Consider the following 19,973-nt stretch of genomic DNA (forward strand, 5'->3'; position numbering starts at 1 on the left):
GACAGGCTGTCACCAGCGAATAAACCAAACTCGATATGGAAAATTAAAATGGATTAAAAAATATTTTGTTGTGGGACCGGGAAGGACAGGCTGTACACAGCTGGATACCCCGAACCTCCCGGTTTGCATAATTCCGAGCCTAAGTGGCAAGCTGGCCTTGGCGGTGTTTGCGGTGAATGTTCCTCTCTAAAAAGTTTTCTTTTTTCTTTTTTAATAATAATAAATAATAAATTTATACTGTGTATTCACTATTTTGTCAATAACATAAATTTAAAATATAATTTTATTAATTATATAATATATTGAAATATTAGTTCAAAAAATAAAAAATCATATTTATCAATATTAATATATTTGAATATATCTTATATATTTTGGATAATATTGATATTATCTAATTAACAAATTAGATAATATCAAAAGAGTTTGAGCTTATCAAAACTCTTCTATCCTACTCTTATAGGAGCTTTTATTTCTATGTATTCATCCTATAAAATAATCATGTAAACATTCTGAAAATATTATTCAGAGAAAATGTAATCCTGAAAGTAAAATGCGAAAAATTGCTTTGGAAAATTGTATTATGTGCTTTACAAATTGTACTTGCTCATTATTAAAAAATAAAAATAAGATGTATTATTTTATAAAGCAAATGATATTGAATTTGTAACTAATACATTGTAAATATATATGACACGGATCAGCATCCATGCTTCTTGTATCCAATATATAGAGTATAGACCCACAAATTTCGTACACACTTTAATATACTTGATACAATTGGAACCGAGGCTAATGATTCCTTAAAATTATTATTATTATTATTATTATTATTATTATTATTATTATTATTATTATTTTAAAGTATTATTATTATTAGCCAAAAATTTATGTGAGATTATATCACAATTTTTTTGCCCGTGAGTCGGTTGGATCAAAATAAAAATATAATATTAATTAATAATAATTTGTTTGTTACTTATAATGAAAACTAGTGTACTTTTACCTTTTGATTTAAAATATTACATTTTTATTATAAGTGACAAACACTTTATTTATTATTAATATTATATTTTCAATATAAATATTATATTTACATCTTGATTCAACCCATCCCACATACAAAAATCAGTGGTATTGTTTCACATGAAAATCGCTCTTATTATTATTATTATTATTATTATTATTATTATTATTATTTGCAAGTTGCAAGATGAAGTTGGGGTTCTCATGTGGCATTGAGTCCTCTCACTGCAGACATGCCGTCATGACATGTGGTCTAGTAGCAGGTGTGTTTTTCTTTTTTCCCACTATTAATATTATTATTATTATTATTATTATTATTATTATATACTTAAAAAAACATTTTATAATTTTTTAATGCTACTGGCTCTATTACAATGTAGTATCTGTTCATATACTTTCTCAACTGAAGCTCGAAATCACAACCTTCCAAATGAAAGTCCAATCCACGTACCATTAGATCACATAGTCTTGGTAAAGTAATATATGATTGGTAGGGGATATCCCGACCGACATAATTTTACCCCGATTGGTCTGCCTTTGTCTTTTCTTCTTGTCTTTGCAGGTAACAGGTCGGGCTTTTTGTGAAGAACCCGGTCGGGGTCCGACACCCCGACCGGGAGTTGCCCGAGCGGCAGTGTCGACCACCGAGCGGTGGCCCTTTGGCGAGAGAGCTGATAAAGGACACGTGGCGGCTCCTTGCGAAGACAGACAGGGCACCCGGGAGGATGACACGTGGTGGCTACGTGGAGAGCATGCCGAATGACCGGATTTGTGTTTCCGGCGCAGCGGCTATAAATACCCACAGTAGCTACAGTGTGAGGGACTTTTGGACGATCGATAGGTTGTTGTTAGAGATTCCCGACCGCAGTCAGTCGGTACTCAAAGCAACCAAGTAGATTGTACTTAGGGCCTTCACCGTGATCAATAAAGATATTTACTTGCTTTAATTGGTCTCGTGTTTATTTATTTACTGCGTACGTGGCAATTAGCAGTATCATTTTGGCGTTGTCTGTGGGGACCCGTGCAAGAAAGCAAACGTCTTGACGAGCACCCCATCCTTCTTCAACAATGTATCCATGGGCACAAAACCTCTTTGCTGATGACCAGGCGGATGCAGCGAGCTCATCCGACCACCAGGCAACACAACAACAAGGTCAGACGATGGACCTCAACCTCAATCTCTCACCACCACATCCATCAAACACATACCCGGCCGCCCAACAGCCGGTGAACTACATTCATCCGGGGTACCCAACACCCGGTCAACCATATCCACAACAGCCGATGATGTATCCCGACCAGTATCCATACCCGGTCCCACCTCAGCCGTACGGGTATTGGCCAGGCCAACCGATGTATTACACGCCCCAGGTTGGTTATCCACCTTATACGCCTGCGTACACGGCTCCAGCCGCCGCCCCTCCAGTCTACCCGGCCGCACAAGTAGAGCCGCAGCATCAGCCCGCTTCCCGGGCTCGACGCTCGGCTCGTTCGCGGTTGGGGTCGGGGGGTGCTGATGCGATGGAGGCACCACGGCAGGCCCAGCAAGCAGCCGAGGTTCCCACCCAAGTGGAGGACCCCGAAGAAGTTGTCAGAGCGGTAGCTTTTGATCGTCTTCGACCGGAGATGCGGCAACGTTTGGGCCCCCAAGACCTGAACCGCCAGCCGGAAGACGTACAGATGCAGGAAGCCAGCCAGGAGGCTTCATCCGGGCATAGCGGGTCGAGATCTCATCGACGACGACGCGCTCGGACGCAGCCCAAGCTGCCCAAGCCGTCGAGCTCAACGAGACCCGAGGATTGCTCTACAACCTCCAGGCGGAGTTTGCGCAATTCAGAAACGCGCACCCTGCAACACCCCCGGTCGACCAATCGACCTTACTCCGGACGTCTTTTATAGCGGCAGTGATGGCTCAGCCTTACCCGCTTGACTTAAAGGTCTCCGGGGAGAAAAGTTACGATGGCCGTACGGACCCTGAGGTCCATGTCAATGACTTCTACGGCAATATGATGCTGAAGGGCGTATCAGACGCCGTAATGTGTAGGGCTTTTTATTCCACGCTTACCGGTCGAGCGGCGGAATGGTTCCGAACTTTGCAGGCGGGTTCAATCGACAATTTTGATGCCCTGGCGATCAAGTTCGTGAGGAAATTCATCACCTCCAAGGTGGTGAAGAAGCCCTATATGTACCTGGAGAAGGCCAAGCAGCTTGAAGGGGAGAGCTTGACCGATTTCCTTATCAAATGGAAGGCGGCGGTCGGGGAGGTCGAGCCCATGGATGATGCGACCGCCACCCACATGCTTCACATCTCCCTCCGGGCGGGTTATTTGTATCAGGATTTCATTCTACACCCCCCGGCCACTTATGAGGAGGCCCTTCGAAGGGTCACAGATTATGCCAACGCCGGCGAGGCGAATGCCGTAAAGCGCTAGCAGGAGGTCGGGTCTTCGTCCCGTAAACCGGCCGGGCGGGCGGAACACCGATCGGGTGATGACCATCCCCGATCCCGCACCAGGCCTGGTGAGTTTACGGCCTTGAACCGATCCGCAGCGGAGGCCATGCAATACGCTCAGTCCTGCAATCTCATCAAACTCCCCCATCCCGATCGAGACGGCCCTGACAAGAGTAAGCATTGCACTTACCATCGATGTGCCGGGCATGACACTGAGGAATGTACCCACTTGCGCCAACTGTTGGAGGATTTGCTCAATCTTGGGAAATTGGACAAGTGTGTGGGGAAGAGAGAGGACACCAAGAGGAATACCGATCGGAGAGATCACCGGCGTTCCCATCATCGCTCCGATCGCTCTGATAGTGAGGGACGCTCCGATCGGTCAGGTCAGGACCGAAGAGACGATCGTCATGATGACCGACGGGACCCTGACCCTCCGTCTAGCAGCCGACCATCAGGAAAGCCGACCATCCACGTCATTTTTGGTGGATTGGAAGACGCTTCTCGAAACATATGTCAAAAATAGCTCGGATTCTGGTGATCCCGAGACACAGCATCCATCGCCTACCGGTCAATCCAATCCAACCGGTAGAAGACAGTTGGATCACCGATCTGAAGGAGTTCCTCGAGCACGGTCGACTTCCGGACGACCCCCAACGTGCTCGAAAGGCCAAGCTTAGAGCCCCAAGGTTCCAAGTCTTGGACGGTCGTCTTTACAGGCGATCGTACGGAGGCCCTCTTATGCGTTGCTTGACCGCATTTGAGGCTGATTTGGTCATGAAGGAATTGCATTCGGGTATTTGTTCTTCGCACCAAGGAGGCCGATCACTAGCCCGTCGTATCATGCTGATCGGGTACTATTGGCCGTCCCTCCAGCTAGACTGTGAAAAGTTAGCTCGGGAATGTGAGACGTGCCAACTGTTTGCCCGGATGCCTGGACGACCGGCAACCTTCTATCAGCCAGTCACGACTGCAATTCCCTTTGCTAGGTGGGGGGTAGACATCTTGGGCCCCTTCCCTCAGCTCTCCGGTCGGAGAAAGTTCGTGATTGTCGCCATCGATTACTTCTCCAAGTGGATAGAAGCCGAGCCGTTAGCCACGATCACATCTCAGCAGTGTGCTCGGTTCCTTTGGCGCAATGTGATTTCCCGCTTTGGCGTGCCTGTGCATCTCATCAGTGACAATGGCCGCCAATTTGTAAGCCAGTATTTCCAAAACTTCTTGGCCACGATCGGGACGACTCACGTCCGGTCGTCGGTGGCTTACCCGCAGGGGAATGGACAGGTTGAAAATGCTAACCGGACGATTTTGGAAGGTCTAAAAAAGAAGCTACATTCGGCTGGTCGTAGTTGGGCCGATGAGTTGCCATATGTATTGTGGACTTATCGGACGACCCCAAGGGAGGCTACTTTGGAGACCCCTTTCGCCCTGGTTTATGGAGCAGAAGCCCGACGCCCGATCGAGGCTTGGATCCCAACCGATCGAGAAAGAACATACAACACGGAGGAGAACGAACATGCGATGGTCGTGGATCTCGATGGGGTCGAAGAGAAGTGAGAGCTAGCCGCTCGGCGTATGGCCGAGTATCAGAAGCGAGTCAAGAGTTCAAAGGACGTTCGGGTCAACCCTCGTTACTTTCAGGTGGGAGATTACGTTCTACGACGAAGGGAGGCCAGCCAACCTTTGGAGGGCGGGAAGTTAGCTCAAAATTGGGAAGGGCCGTCGCTGTCATACGGCCGGGGACATATCGACTGGAGACGACAACCGGTCGGGTAATCGAGGGGACTTGGAATTCCGAGCACCTCGTTATGTTTAGGCATTAGCCTAGTTTTTGTAATTTTTGGACGAATTGGGGGCTCGACCTGCGAGTTAGTCCCGGTCGTCATTTGTAATTAAATATATAGTTGTAAATATTTATTCAACCGCCTGCGAGCGGGGAGGTTTAATGTATATACGATCGGTGATTGCTCGACCGTTTGCATACGGCGGCCCGGTCGGTTATTTTCTTTACATTCATTGCACGCAGATCAATTCATCGTCAAGATACATCGACCGGGCAAGTCTATCGACCGGTCAAATGCGCTCCTCTTCGGCGGACATTTGAGTCACGCCACCGATCGGGAAAGCCAGAGCTCTCAGCACAATTCCCCGATCCGTCTAACTTCTTTCCACTATTGCACCCACTCGTGCCTCGAGGGCACAATAGTGTGGGGTCTGGGATGAAGGAAGTATCTATAGGCCCGTCGCTCGGGAAAATCTCGACCGTAGAGGCTTACTTATTTTCAAAATTTTGACAAGGCCTTGAGATCGAGTAAACCCGATCGGGTAGGCCAGCTTGACGTCGAAATTTCAATGGTACGACCTGGTCTTGAGGCCATAAGGTCGGGTGTCGATGAAGGTGAATAGTGCATGACCGGGCCAAAAGGCCATGAGGTCGAGCAGTTAGGGTTGGCGCATGCATGGTGAAAATAAAAATTCAAAGAAAAGACGAATGATACAAGTTTGTCAAAAATAAATTTCATTGATTAAAGGATAGTGCCCAGTACAAATTCGGGACCGGGCTCCCGATCGAGGTCATTACAACAAGAAGTAAACCCTATTCTACTTCTTCGCGGCCTCGGCATCGCCCTTCTTCGGCAGCTCCGCTCCGCTTGGGGTGGCCACGGCTCCGCTCGCCTTAGTTTGCTCCTTCGGCTCGAAGGGTGAAGGCCCCGGGTCGGGTATGTTATCAGGGAGCGTAGTTAGGACCAGCTGAAGATCATCCCCTTCAAGGGCTTGCTCCATGATCTTCTTTGTCTGTTCGCGCATCTTCCGTTGGCCAGCTTTGTATGCCCACCGGCCAAACGTCCATACCAGCTTCTCCCCGATCTCGGTACCCCGAACGGACCGGAGAAAACGAGTGCCTGACTCGTTGTCCCGGAAGAGGTGTCGGGCGAGTTCGTCCGGGTCGTTTTGACGAGCCTTCAGCTCGGCCACTTCCCCGACCGCCTGCTGGGCGACCTGCTCCGAGAGATCCCGCTCGGCTTTCACCTTCTTGAGCTCGACCTCGAGGTCCCGGATCTCCTGTAATCGCCGGTTGGCGACTTTCTTCAGGGCCTCGGCTTCATTGGCCTGTAAGGCCCGTTGTTGAAGAAACTGGGCTGCTCGGGAGATCTGCAGTGCATAAAATGATCGAATTTTAGCCGAGTGGAGTTACTTAAAAGAAAACGTAAAAGAAGGAAACATGTTTACCTCAGCCAGGTCGTGGCCGATCTTCTCGGCTACCTGGCTTGGGGTTAGCTTTGTGATGTCCTCCTTGGCCGGCCCGGCGTTCCCGATCCGGGCGAGGATCGAAGATCCGCCTTTGCTGCCCCCGCCTGAGGGACTCAGGCTGTGTTGCTCGCGGCGCCGTTTCAAAGCCCCGGTCTCGGAGACATTCTTCTCCGTCGCCTTCTCCTTCCCCTTCCCGGCCGCCACCCGGGTCACCAGGATCTCAGATGCGTCCACCACGTAGCCTTCAGCCGTGGTGACGGTCGATGCCCCTATGGGTCGGGCAACTGGGACCTCTTTTTCCCCGGCCGGCTTGGCCTGGGCTTTCTTCTTGCCAAGCGAAATCTTGGCCACCGGGCATAGTGGGATGTCTTCATCTCCAAAACCGGCCATCTCTGCAAACAAAAGAGAGGGTTAGATCAAGTTAGAAGCACGGTCGGGTTATTAGGGTCGGAAGAGGAGTTAATGTTGGACCTTTCCCCTTCCGTTTGCCCCGAGCGGGCATCCTTGCGATCGTCACGCCCCGGGGCTCGGGCTTGTACTTCTTAGGCAAGTCGTATACGGGCTCGGGCAAGTTGGCCGCCTCGAGGGACTCGGGCGTCTTGAAGATTCGGTATTCATAAATCTCGTCCGAGATCTTGGTAACGGCGTCTATAAGGGCCTGAGTCTCGGTTGGGATGACTTGCTTTCGAAAGCGCTGACTCCAGACCCTCTCGACCGGGAGGATCCACGGATCGTATTTCACTGAGAAGATCCGGTTCTTCCACCCCCGGTTGTTCCCGGGCAGCCCCTCAATCGAGCACTTATTTGCTCGGGACTGGGTCATTAAAAATCCGCCCCCGTACGCGGCTGCCAACACCTTCACCTGGTAAACGAAATTGAACAGCTCCATGGTGCAGGCCAAGTTGTGCCGACTGCAGATCTGTCCGGGCATAACCTGGTAGTAGCCCAGGAATGCGGTGAGGAGGCTTGAAAAGGGGAAAGTGATCGGGGCCATTAGTGAATCATAATGCATCCCGAGCCACTTCCCCTGGTGCCGCTCGATGATGTTCCCGAGCTGCCTGCTAATGTCGAACTCGACTCGACCGGCAAGAGTTGCAGCGATTCTGCTTGCTTCTCCTTTTGTCAGCAAGCTCATCTGGCTTTCGACGCTCTCGCTGTTAAGGAATTCAAACCCGTCCCCGCTTGGCGCCGCCGGCCCGGCCGGGTCTTCCTCGACCGCTTCTGCGTCGTCTGCCCGGTGGCCCTCTTCGGGCTCAACCTGAGGGTAATCCCCTATTACCCTCGTAGGCGTTCCCCTGGCGTCTTCAGCCGGGAAATTTCGTCCGCTCGTGGACGTTTCGTCGCTCCCCGACCCGCTGGAGCTCGACCCCGATGTCCCCGATGAGCTTGATGACCCTTCTGGCTCGGGGGCTCGGTCGGGGATTTGTTGTGGTCGGTGCTCGACCTCTGGAGAATAGGACATGATGTCCACCTCCTCGCTGCTTTGCTCGACCGCGTCGTCGTAATCTGCGACCGAGACATTCTGGCTATCCGAGTCTGACATCTTTTCTACCTAAAGGTCGGTCGGGGTTAGTACAGGGCTCGGGACGTTAGGTCGGAGTTAGTCCTACCCTACTCCTATGCAAAGCTAAAAATAAAGCAAAAGATAAGGAGTAGAGAGCTTACCGATCAGGGAAACTTAGCTGAAGTTTGCAGGTGAGTTGCTCGGTTGATATGCTAAATAGCTCGCTCGGGACTCTCTGAGGGTGCCGATTGGATCAGAAGATTGAGGAAAGATCAAATGAAGGCCTCAAGGGCCTATTTATAGGAGAGCATTTGGGCGGGAAACCAATCCACTTGCGCGATGTGACCCGCACTGATTCCAAGGCGACCGTTGCAGTTGTAGATGCCGGCAGTCGCCGACACGTGGTGAGAGGAGGAATGACAGCTGGCCGATTGGTTTGGTAGCTGACGGTTGGGCTTCTTCATCCCGTCTCATTTTTCCCGGACGGTTAAAAAGGCCCGGGCAGGGGGGCTCTTGGTAGGGGATATCCCGACCGACATAATTTTACCCCTACTGGTCTGCCTTTGTCTTTTCTTCTTGTCTTTGCAGGTAACAGGTCGGGCTTTTTGTGAAGAACTCGGTCGGGGTCCGACCGGGAGTTGCCCGAGCGGCAGTGTCGACCACCGAGCGGTGGCCCTTTGGCGAGAGAGCTGATAAAGGACACGTGGCGGCTCCTTGTGAAGACAGACAGGGCACCCGGGAGGATGACACGTGGTGGCTACGTGGAGAGCATGCCGAATGACCGGATTTGTGTTTCCGGCGCAGCGGCTATAAATACCCACAGTAGCTACAGTGTGAGGGACTTTTGGACGATCGATAGGTTGTTGTTAGAGATTCCCGACCGCAGTCAGTCGGTACTCAAAGCAACCAAGTAGATTGTACTTAGGGCCTTCACCGTGATCAATAAAGATATTTACTTGCTTTAATTGGTCTCGTGTTTATTTATTTACTGCGTACGTGGCAATTAGCAGTATCAATGATATTATATGTATTATTAAAAATTAAAAATAAAATTAAAAAACGCTCTGAAATAAAAGGGCAAGTATCTCGTATATAAATGTTAGTGTTTAATTATTGCGCAATATTTTTTTCATATAATTTGTGGGTTAAGATTTATTTAATGCACACCTTCAAATTGTGATTGTAAATTTTCTTCGTCATCCAAAACAATAATATTAAAAAGTAAAACAACAAAAATATATCTAAACTTTGACAAATAGTATAATTGACAATTTTGACATATAATTAACATTGATTAACTCTATCTTATAAGATGGAGCCAGCCGGGTTCACAGAATAATTTGCGTCTTTTGTGTATGTGTAGTGTGCACATATGCTAATGCGTGATGCTTCTGAATGTGATTAGGTGAAGCCAACTCAATATCTATGTAAGCAAAAAAATGTCCACGAATTGTTACATCAATGGCAAACAAATAATTACATGCTAAATTTTCAATTTCACTTTTTAATATTGTTGAGTTCAAGTATGACGTTAGATTAGGGACGAACATTGCAATTTTACTATAACTCATAGACGAAAATGAATACGAAAGGACGAAAAGTACAACGCTAATGATAATTTAGGGACAAAAAGTGAATATGACCAACATTTAGACACGAATTCTACAATTATTCTATAACTTAGGGATGAAAAATACAATTTTTCTTAATTTATTTAATAACAAATCAACACCGTGTGTTTAAAAATAAAATTAAACAAAAATACACGGTATTGAGAAAAAAAAAAAAAAACTGTGCCAGCATGCCATCATGCTTGCGTGAAATTTGCATCACTCGAGCTGCCATGATAATTTTCGTAATAACATTTTTTTTTTGGGGATAATAATGAATTGAAGCACATTGTTTTGAAAACTCTATCTTGAAATCAGGTAAGTAAAAAAAGTCTATCGAGACTTCATCCTGACCATACAGCTTTTCCCAAATCTTACTCATCAATCATGCATAATGCACGTCCGTACGTTTCACTAAATATGAAGCATACTAATAGAGGAGAAAATTGAAGGACATTTTTTAATTTTGACAACTTAAAAAATTTAAGAAAAATGGTAAAACAAGTTATCAAATTAAACACACAAATTTAAGACAACACTGTTCTTTTAGAGCTTAATAAGATATCTCAAGTTTGAGTCTTGAGAATGCAATTATCTTAAAACTTATGAGAGAGTATGTTATTGTCCTTTACGATCATTAATTAATTAGTTCTTCATGTAATTATTCATTAATTTGATTAGTTTGGCATATGGTGTGACATTTTTAAAACATGCAATGCTTAGAAGTTTTACAAATCATTAATAATGATCATAACTCATCACCATAATCAACAACCTTTGCCACTGTCAACTATCCTTCTTCTCCCGACAAGTTCCCACACTCTATCTGACAAAGCATTTGGGAGGATGTAAATTATGTTGACTCAATGATTCAACAAACATGACCAAATGTTGGTGCGCACAAAAGATATACCCACTTTGAACATAATCTCACACTGCCGCTGCCTGAGGTTTGAACCTTAATATAATCCTACTGAACCAGTAAGTTAAGCTCGTGCGGACACTATCAACTATCCTTGCCATTGTTGTAGTAGCTCAAATTCAATATTTTTTTTTTTTTTTTTTTTTTTACCATTGCGGGAAACAATCAAGCTCTACCATAACTCACAAAACCAAAATGAAGACAAGAAAAAGAAAGAAAGAAAGAAAAAAAAGTTTCGCATTATTCTTTTCTTGAATGCAACTGACTCTATTACATTGTAGTATCTGTTCAAACATACTTTCTCAACCTATTGAAACACAAAGAGCCAACAACTCCTCCACTGATACGTTGCCTTAATCTCACATTCTAGCTAGAGACAAAAGCGCTAGTTTGTTTATAAACTTTAATCAATATTTATATTATAATTTGTAATATTTTTTTGAAAACAATCAAAAGGAAATTAATTAATGAAAAAAGTGTTGAAAATACTTGGGAGAATAGACTCCCAAAATTTTGGACCCGATTGAGAATTAACTGTTTTTACAAGAGAATGAACAAACTGGCTCGTTGATCGCCGAACATAACAAGCATAACAATAAATAATCAAATTAATAAGACTAATACATTCGATAAGGGGGCAAGACCAATGTATAATATAAAAAGCAGGGTCATCTTTAGCTAGTGTCTATACTCTATACCACAAAACAATTTGAGAGCCCTCCGAAAGAAATCCAGAAAACCCTGCGGGAAGATGAGCTCGGCTTACTTGGCCAAACGAATGTTGTGAGAGTCAGATACTGACTACTGTATATCCTCCTCCTCCTCAGGAAAAAAAAAAATATAACTATACTTATTAACTAAGGGCTAAAAGCAAAAATAATAAAACTTGAGGGACTGATTTGGGAAAGCATGATATGTCCTATTGTCCTGCAATCGGTATACCCTACACCACGGCGTGCGTAGCACTGTGCATCGCGCGCCTCCCAAAAGGACGTCGTTTTGGGGTCGTTTTGGAAAGCGCGGTACGAAGTTGCTGTGATTATGTATATTTTTTACATAATTATGTATATTTGTTCATACAATTATGTATATTTATTCATACAGTTATGTACATTTTTTATACAATTATGTACATTCTTTTTATACAATTATGTACATCCGAATCAGAAAATTTGTGTGTATTATGTTAAGAGTTGATGTGTATTATGTTAAAAATTTGTGTTTATTATGGATTATGTTAGATTATGTGTATTATCTTTTAAAAAGAGTATGTACATTTTGTTATATAATTATGTACATTCATGTATACAATTATGTGTATTCTAGTATAACATTATGTACATTTTTGAACATAGATTTTTTTTTAAAAGAAAAATTAACTACCATACATTAGGGCGGGAAATTTCAAAAAAAAAAAAAAAAAAATTTAAAACGACGTCGTTTTGCATCTGGACGCACAGTGCAACGCGCGCCATGGTGTAGGATATAAATTGCCATTGTCCTGACTCATGAAGAAATCTCGGGCCAATGCCATTGGGCTAAATAAGCCTGTTTGGCCTGAAGTTTTCAGGCTCATATTGGAAACTTTAATTTAAAAAATTGACCCAAAAAAACCGTTTAATAAACATTCATTTTAATTGTTTGATTTAAAATAAGATGTTTTTCAATCATCAAATTTGTCTAATAATTAATAAACGAGTTCATCTCCTTTGTCCAAATCTATGGACAAACAAACATATGGACATTTAATGTTGTCAAAATTTTTATTAAGCTAATTTAGAAGTCAATAATCAATTTAAAACATCATACTTTGAAACTCTGTATCCCAAAAGGCCAAGTATGCTTGAGCTCGATATAGAATCACTAAAGTTTTTTTTTTTTTTTTTTTTTTTTAAGGATGTGTTTAGAAATTCAGAAAATGATTTTCAAAAATCATTTTAAAAATTTTTGGTGTTTGGCTAGGTAGGGAAAAGAGAAGTCAAGGAAAATGACATGTAGTCAATAGAAAATAACCTCTCTTTTTCGGAATTTTCCATTCTTTGGTTCTCTCCTCCTATGGCCAGAGAAGCTCCGCCTCTATCAACACTCCACCAACACCGATTGCACCAACAATCCCACAACCAGAAAAACTCCACCAACAAATCTCCACCAACACTAGAAAAGTTCACCGGTATGTTTCATCCTTTTTTTCAGTTTGATTTTTTTCTCCAAATCTGACAGATCTATAACTCTATAGTTATTTTCCGGCAGTGGGTTTGGTTTTCAGTTTGGTTCGCTATAGTTTTTTCTCCTCACTGGTTTCTGGCTCAGAAAGCAAAGAGCGGAGAGCCTTTTTTTTTTTTTTTTTTTTTTTTTTTCCATTTGTTAATTAGTTCGTCGAGGAGTTTTGTTCAGCATTTAGTTCTTGGTACATGGTTGTGGAATTCCCATTTTATTGTTCTATGTATCTATGGTGTTTGTTTGATAGCTCATAACTAAGTTAGCAAGTTTTGTGTTGCTTCCGTTTGACCGACTATGCATTTGATTTTTCACGACTTCCATGGACAAGTATATAATTATGTTCATTTTCTAGAAAATGAATCAAACACACAAAGACAGTTTTTCATTGTACAGTCAAACACCAGAAAAGAAAATATTTTCAAGAAAATGACTCATTTTTCAAAAGTCCAAACCGACCCTAAATACAAACATTGTAATAATAAGCATTTTACATTCAAATACATCTTAATAAAACTCAACATTCATACCAACCATAGCAATTTTATAAACATAAATATACTCCGTATTAGCTAACTTTGTAATATTATATTTATATTATACATAACTATATATATATATAAATAAAACTTGATTAGACTCATGAACTACTTGAGTCGAGCACTAAGAGCATCATCATCAGCTATGCATTTTATACGGATTTTGAAGTGCCACTAGAAGAAAGAAGAGAGAGAGAGAGGGAGGAAAAAGAAAAAAAAAAAAAAAAAAAGGAGGTCTAGCGCTAGGAAAAAAAAAAAAAAAACACAGACCAACACACACACACCAGCAGGCGCCGCGTCTCCAACACGCGAAGAAAAGCATTATGCTTTGTTTTCATTTCTCAATCAATAGGCCTCACAAAAGTTTTGCACTTGCCGGAGAACAATACACCAAAAAACCCTATCTCCCATTTATGCAAAAACTACACTTAGTTTTTACTATTCCAAAAACCCACAAAAAATGCATTGGTGTAGATGCTCTAAGAGGCTCAAATTCAACTCAATGCTCAAGCTTAACTACATAGTAACATTCATTTCTTCGTCAAACCGAATGTAAATAATGGCTTAACTCATATATACCCCTAATTTGACATCTTCAAGCATACCCGTCAATTATGTTTAAAATAAATAAAGTAGGGCAGATATTTTGTGGCATAGTAAGTGAGGGGCATTTGGCAAAGATTAAAGATTGGCCAACAAATCTTTATTCACTACAACAAGTAATCAAATAAAAAAGTGATTAGGTCACTGGTTGGAGCAGATTGAAGAATAAAAAAATGGCTTTGCTTCAAGAGTGGGTAATACTAAATACAAGTGAGTTGGCAAGTCTTTTAAAAAGGGCAAACAAGGCTTAAAGAGACAGCCCATCCCACATGTACCTATTCTCCCAATTATATCACACAACCTGCTAAATATCTCTGCCTGCTAAGATCCACCCATAGTTTCATCAAAGATTCCAGGTACCCTTTCTCACTTTCTTTCACTAGATCTATGCTAAATCCCTCTGATCTTGAGGTTTTTCTGTCTTTTTTTTTTGAAAGTTTTTGTGTTTTTGCAGGTGATAATGGCTGCAGAGGGACCAAGCTGGGCAGATCAGTGGGGGGCAGGGGGGATTGGTGCAATGGATGAAGAAGACAACACTAAGGTTAAAGAAGAGAGCAAGAAGAAGGAAGGCTCACAGGGAGGTCTTGGGAAAGCTAAAGCTGTGGCAATGGCAGGTGCCCAGAAGGTGAAGAATGGCACATCCATGGGGATCAAGTGGGTGAAGAACAAATGCCAGAAGAAAAACAACACTTCTTCAGCCTGAAGAAACCTGTGCTCAAGATTTCAAGAATATGATTGGTTTAGTGTAAATTATTGTTTTCTTGAAAGTTGAAAATTCTGATTTCTGTGATCATATGCATAATCAAGAATTCAAGATCCACACAGCACAGATATGAATATATGATACCCAGAAGCCAAAAAAGACACATTAGGTCTGTGCAAGCAAATGTAGCTTTCTAAGAAATCAAGAGTGAATCCATTTTTTGTCGTTTTGAGTTGATTTACAACGGTCCATATCGAATTGGTCCTTTTTTTTTTAATCTTCTAAAGCAAAGGATTTACAGTTGTGAGTTTCCATGTAGAGTTTATTAACCTTCTTTCTAGCTAGTCGCACCCGAAGGTGTTCTCCCCGCTGTAAGTCATGTAAAGGAAGCCATCTTCATCCTTGTGCTCCTCGTAAATTGCAGACATCAATGCAGCTGTAAGTACAAAGAAACATTAACGAACAACCAAGAACTATACACAAGACCTGAGAAGACTCTAATTGATCTGTGTTATAAACTAAAATTGAGCTAGGGTCACTCAACTGGACTATAATGCAAATGGGCAAAATCACAACCAATTAGCAAGTTTAACCCATGACCTTATAAACCAATATGATCTCCCTTATTTCATACAATCTGTACTCACCGGTTGGTGGCAGCATGTTCTTAACAAAGACAAATATTGCCTTCTCGGCGCTGAGCTTGATCCTTTTTCGAACAACATACACAAACTGGCCAACAGTCAGGTCTGCGGGAACAAGGTATCTAGCACCCAAAAAAAGTGAGACATTATTAGTGGAATGGACACAAATATGGCAAAATTTTATGAAAATTGTGAATTGTAAGTCAATAGGATAATAAAACCAGTTAGAGTATTTGACAAGTGGCAACATAATCGAGAAATATTTTGCATTAACTCAATACGTTTTAGCCTCTAAAGAGCTAAAAGTCATTTAGTGCAAGAAAACTAACATCAATCTGCATGGCTATAAAAACATCTTGCCGGAGATGTTGAAGGAACTTACTTTTTCTTGTCGATATCAGGAATGTCGCTCCTTTCTGCTTTTTCAACAATCACCTGAATGCAGAGAAAGCTCGTGAGAGAAAACATAACAGAAGCAGGAAACTAGAAGTATTAATAAGGGATTATTCTTACGGGAATTCTTTCAGGATACTTCTCCCGGATGCGAGTAGATTCTGACTGCCTCCTCTCTTAACAGATAGATATTAAAAATTCAGGTGACAAAGTTCAACGCTAAGCACATAAATATTAAATCATGCATTCAAGAGTAAACATTTCACAATTTTCACATAATTAGGCACCAAGAATGGAAAGATTCTGATTGATGTCCCATTAAAATTTCCAAGAACTGACAGCCATGGAACAACTCAAATTGAGAAAATAATCAGTTAATCAGTTTACACTCCCATATTAATCAAAAGAACTGTTCAGACCAACAATTTACATTGAGCTTCATAATCATCAAATACCTAACAATTTCAACCAAGCTAGCTTGATGATCTTAAAAATAAAAATCACATAAACCTCAAGATGGAAACAAAAACTATGGGCAACCTAGGCTGCCGGCTAGGGTCAAACGGCACACTCTCTGGAAGTGGCTACAGGTTTCTATCGTCATCCAAAAAAAGAAACAGAAACTACATGCCCTGATCTTAGCAAATCCAACCATTCATTCAGTTGTGAATATGCTAGTTTTTTCAACAAGATTACCAAGAGCCTCTAACCACACCTATAATCACAGCAGAGTATACAAACTTTTCCTGCAATTTCCAGCTCAAACTAAATTCAACTATAATTCCAATTGCAGTCCCATAAACAGATAAACACACAACACAAAGACACAAAAACAACATAATAAGCATTAAGCCAATTAAAACCAGAGCACCACATACCCAAACTTGACTAAAGAACTTATTTATCCCTAAACACACAACATGAGCATATACTGATACAAGATTACAGAAAGGAATAAAAGAACACGACCATCAGGTTATAATTACAGAATTATGCATTGAATATTTGAACTGGGAAAGGCAAAGGGAGAAGAACATGTACCCAAAGGATGATCAAACTTGAAGCTCTTAGCCATGGAAAGACTTGAACTTTGACCTCTCTCTGCAAATTTAAGGCACCAAAGAAACATCAAAATCTATGAAAAACCACTTTTATCAACAAAAAAACTCAGAAACCATTTCCTCCTATTACCCAACAACAGAAAAACCTTCAAACTTGCGGAAGACGATAATTGATGAGAAGAATAAGTTTTGGGTATTCCGTATTCCAAAAAGTTATGATTGAGAAGGGGTTATAAGGATGAGAAACGCTAAACTAGGTTCCTGAATGCTCACGAAATCAGGAGAGTTTGGTTCGGCAAGGAAACTCTGAATATACGATTTTTATTTTTATTTTTTATTTTTGCCGGGAAAAAGGGAGGGGTAGATGGGTATTGGGTAGTAATATGCTCTAATGAAATTACGCTTTGCCCCTCAAATACTGGATTGGTAACATATAACCGCACGTAACTCCCTTTGATCTTGGTTTAGACAAATAAGTCATTTGACTTCTTAATTTTTTTTTTAATAACCCAGATTTTCCAATTTTTGCTGCACTATGAGCCTATTTAGCAATCTTATATCTTATTTTAATTTACTAATAAACTATAAGCTTTGTTTAGTAATATTTCCAAAATAAGCTCGTAGTTTAAAATAAGAGCTTATTTTGAAACATTACCAAACAAAGTTTATAGCTTATTAGTGAGTAGTTATGCTGTGCATCCGTATGCACCATCGTATGCACCATGCATGGTGCATACGGATGCAAAAACGACGTCGTTTTATTAAAAACACGCGTCTCCTTTTAAAAAAAATCCAGGCTCGATTCCCAGCAACAACATTATGTTGTTCATTCATTCTGGAATTTTAGTTCATAGATTATGGAATTTTAGTTCATTGATTCTGGAATTATAGTTTATCGATTCTGGAATTGTAGTTCATCGATTTTGAAATTTTAGTTCATAGATTTTGAAATTTTAGTTCATTCATTCTGGAATTTTTAGTTCATAGATTAGATTCTGGAATTTTAGTTCATATGTTGTTGCTGGGAATTGAACCTGATTTTTTTTTAAAGGGGAGACGCGCGTTTTTAATAAAACGACGTCGTTTTTGCATCCGTATGCACCATGCATGGTGCATACGGATGCACAACATAATTTGCCCTTATTTAGTAGTTCAAAATAAGAGTTTATTTTGGAACGCTATTTTAGTTAGCGTTTCAAAATAAGCTAGCAGCTTCCTAACTTTTTTTTTTCCATCTTTGTCCCTATTATTTTAAATTTTAAATAAATGACATTCTTTACCATTCTCAATTAACATCATTTTCTTTCTTCTTTATCCATAACTTTCATCGCAATTATAGGATTCTAGATCATGATTATGGTAATAATTTTATTTTAAAATGTTAATTTTTTGAAGACAAAATGTTAAAGTTTAATATGTAAACAAACTAATTTAAATTTTATGAAGATGTCCTTTTTTTTTGTCTTTTTACATTTATCAGCTTATCAAAAAGTTAATTTTACCAAATTCTTTCAAGCATAACAGCTAACTTAATAGCTCTTCAACTTTAACTCCAGTTTATAACTTTTCAGCTTTCAGTTCATTTTAAGCTTTCACACAGCTAAGTTCGCCAAACATAACCTATATCCTAAACCAAGGAATCCGCATACCAAGCCATGAGGTCATAAGTCCATTTTAAAAAGGTTAGTCTTAGACTCAAAAGGGGTGAACGAGAGAGTAGGACATAATTTTCGTATTAGAAGATTGCATATTTGATTTTTGCCAACTTTGTCTTGATCGAGCCTATTGCATTTGATTTTCATAATACTTTGAGCGTGTAGGCGTGTATCAACCATCGCCTGTAATAGGAAATCACATTTTTTTTGTCTGTACGGGCTTAGCTCATTGGTTCAGTAGACAATATATGATAGAAGAGACTAAAGTTCGAACCTTGACAATATTAGTGTGAGGATTTTGTCCAGAGTAGACTGATTCCTTGTACGTACCGATATATGTCTCTGTCTGTTGAGCTATTGAATTATCGTGATGTGCATCATTTCAAATGCTATGTTGGGTCAGGATTTTGAAGGTTGAACCACTTAAGAGAAGCAAATCACATATTTTTATTTTATGAGAACAATACGGATTTGTTCTAAGCCGTGGCCGCATAGCCTAACTTTTACTCTGGAAAAGCTTAATCTAGAGGTACACTCTCATATTTAATTTATTACGATTTATAATAGAGTAAATTTTATTTTTGGTCCTACTGTTATAGGGGCATTTTTAATTTTAGTCCACTTTAATTTTTGTTTGCCATTTTATAACCACTATTATTGAATGTGTTCCACTTTTAGTCCCACCGTTAGTATTTCCATCAAGAGGCCGTGTAATCTAGGGGTATTTTAACATTTCTTCGCATCCAAGACTATGTTTGACTAAAGAAATGAGAACATTAAACCTAAAACCTAAGAAACTTCGCCGGCCCATGTTGGAACGAACGAAACGATGTAGCTTTGGCTTCCCATTCTCGTTGTTCGAAGAGCCATCTTCGAATATCGGAGGAGGAGGACGAAGCGCCTGGATTAAAAGAGAAGAGACAAACATAAAAAGACCAAAATACCCTTTGATTATACGGCCTCTTGACAGAAATATTAATGGTTGACTAAAAGTGGAACACATTCAATAACAGTAGTGATTGTAAAGTGACAAAAAAATTAAAGTGGGCTGAAATTGGAAACGCCCCTATAACAGTAGGACCAAAAATGAAATTCACTCATTTATAATATAAGAGTAGTACATTTTTTACTTTTTACTCAATATTTATATCTATTAATGTGACATATTTTAATTGATTCATAACAAAAAAAAAAAAATCATAACTAGTTTTATTCATTTTCTTTTGTTTTCATAATAAAAATTAAAACATGGGGCAATAATTTTACTCTAAAAAGCACTGTTGAAAAAATCGTGCCTAGGTGCCGATTAATCGGAGCCTAGGCGCTAGGTGCCCGGCCTCCTAGGCGGTCTAGGCGCCCGCCTAGGCGTTCTAGGCGCCCGCCTAGGCGCTC

General features: G+C 41.3%; 1 protein-coding gene across 3 annotated transcripts; it reads right to left on the bottom strand.

Moving 5' to 3' along the window:
- Positions 1-14,956: 14,956 nt before the first annotated feature.
- On the bottom strand, positions 14,957-17,232 carry LOC109169989 (autophagy-related protein 8C-like). Of its 3 annotated transcripts, none has more exons than XM_019318921.1 (6): positions 17,085-17,232; positions 16,907-16,966; positions 15,986-16,041; positions 15,855-15,907; positions 15,476-15,594; positions 14,957-15,264 (listed from the first exon to the last, which is right to left on the bottom strand). In XM_019318921.1, the coding sequence occupies exons 2-6, from the start codon at positions 16,938-16,940 to the stop codon at positions 15,170-15,172; spliced, it is 357 nt and encodes a 118-aa protein (XP_019174466.1). In that variant the 5' UTR covers positions 16,941-16,966; positions 17,085-17,232; the 3' UTR covers positions 14,957-15,169. The 3 variants fall into 3 exon arrangements, with proteins under 3 accessions (XP_019174466.1, XP_019174458.1, XP_019174453.1); XM_019318913.1 differs by having other exon boundaries at positions 17,057-17,232; XM_019318908.1 differs by lacking the exon at positions 17,085-17,232 and having other exon boundaries at positions 16,907-17,009.
- Between the last annotated feature and the right edge of the window lie 2,741 nt (positions 17,233-19,973).

The sequence above is a fragment of the Ipomoea nil genome, unplaced genomic scaffold, assembly GCF_001879475.1.
Source record: "Ipomoea nil cultivar Tokyo-kokei standard unplaced genomic scaffold, Asagao_1.1 scaffold0317, whole genome shotgun sequence".
Taxonomy (NCBI): Eukaryota; Viridiplantae; Streptophyta; class Magnoliopsida; order Solanales; family Convolvulaceae; genus Ipomoea; species Ipomoea nil.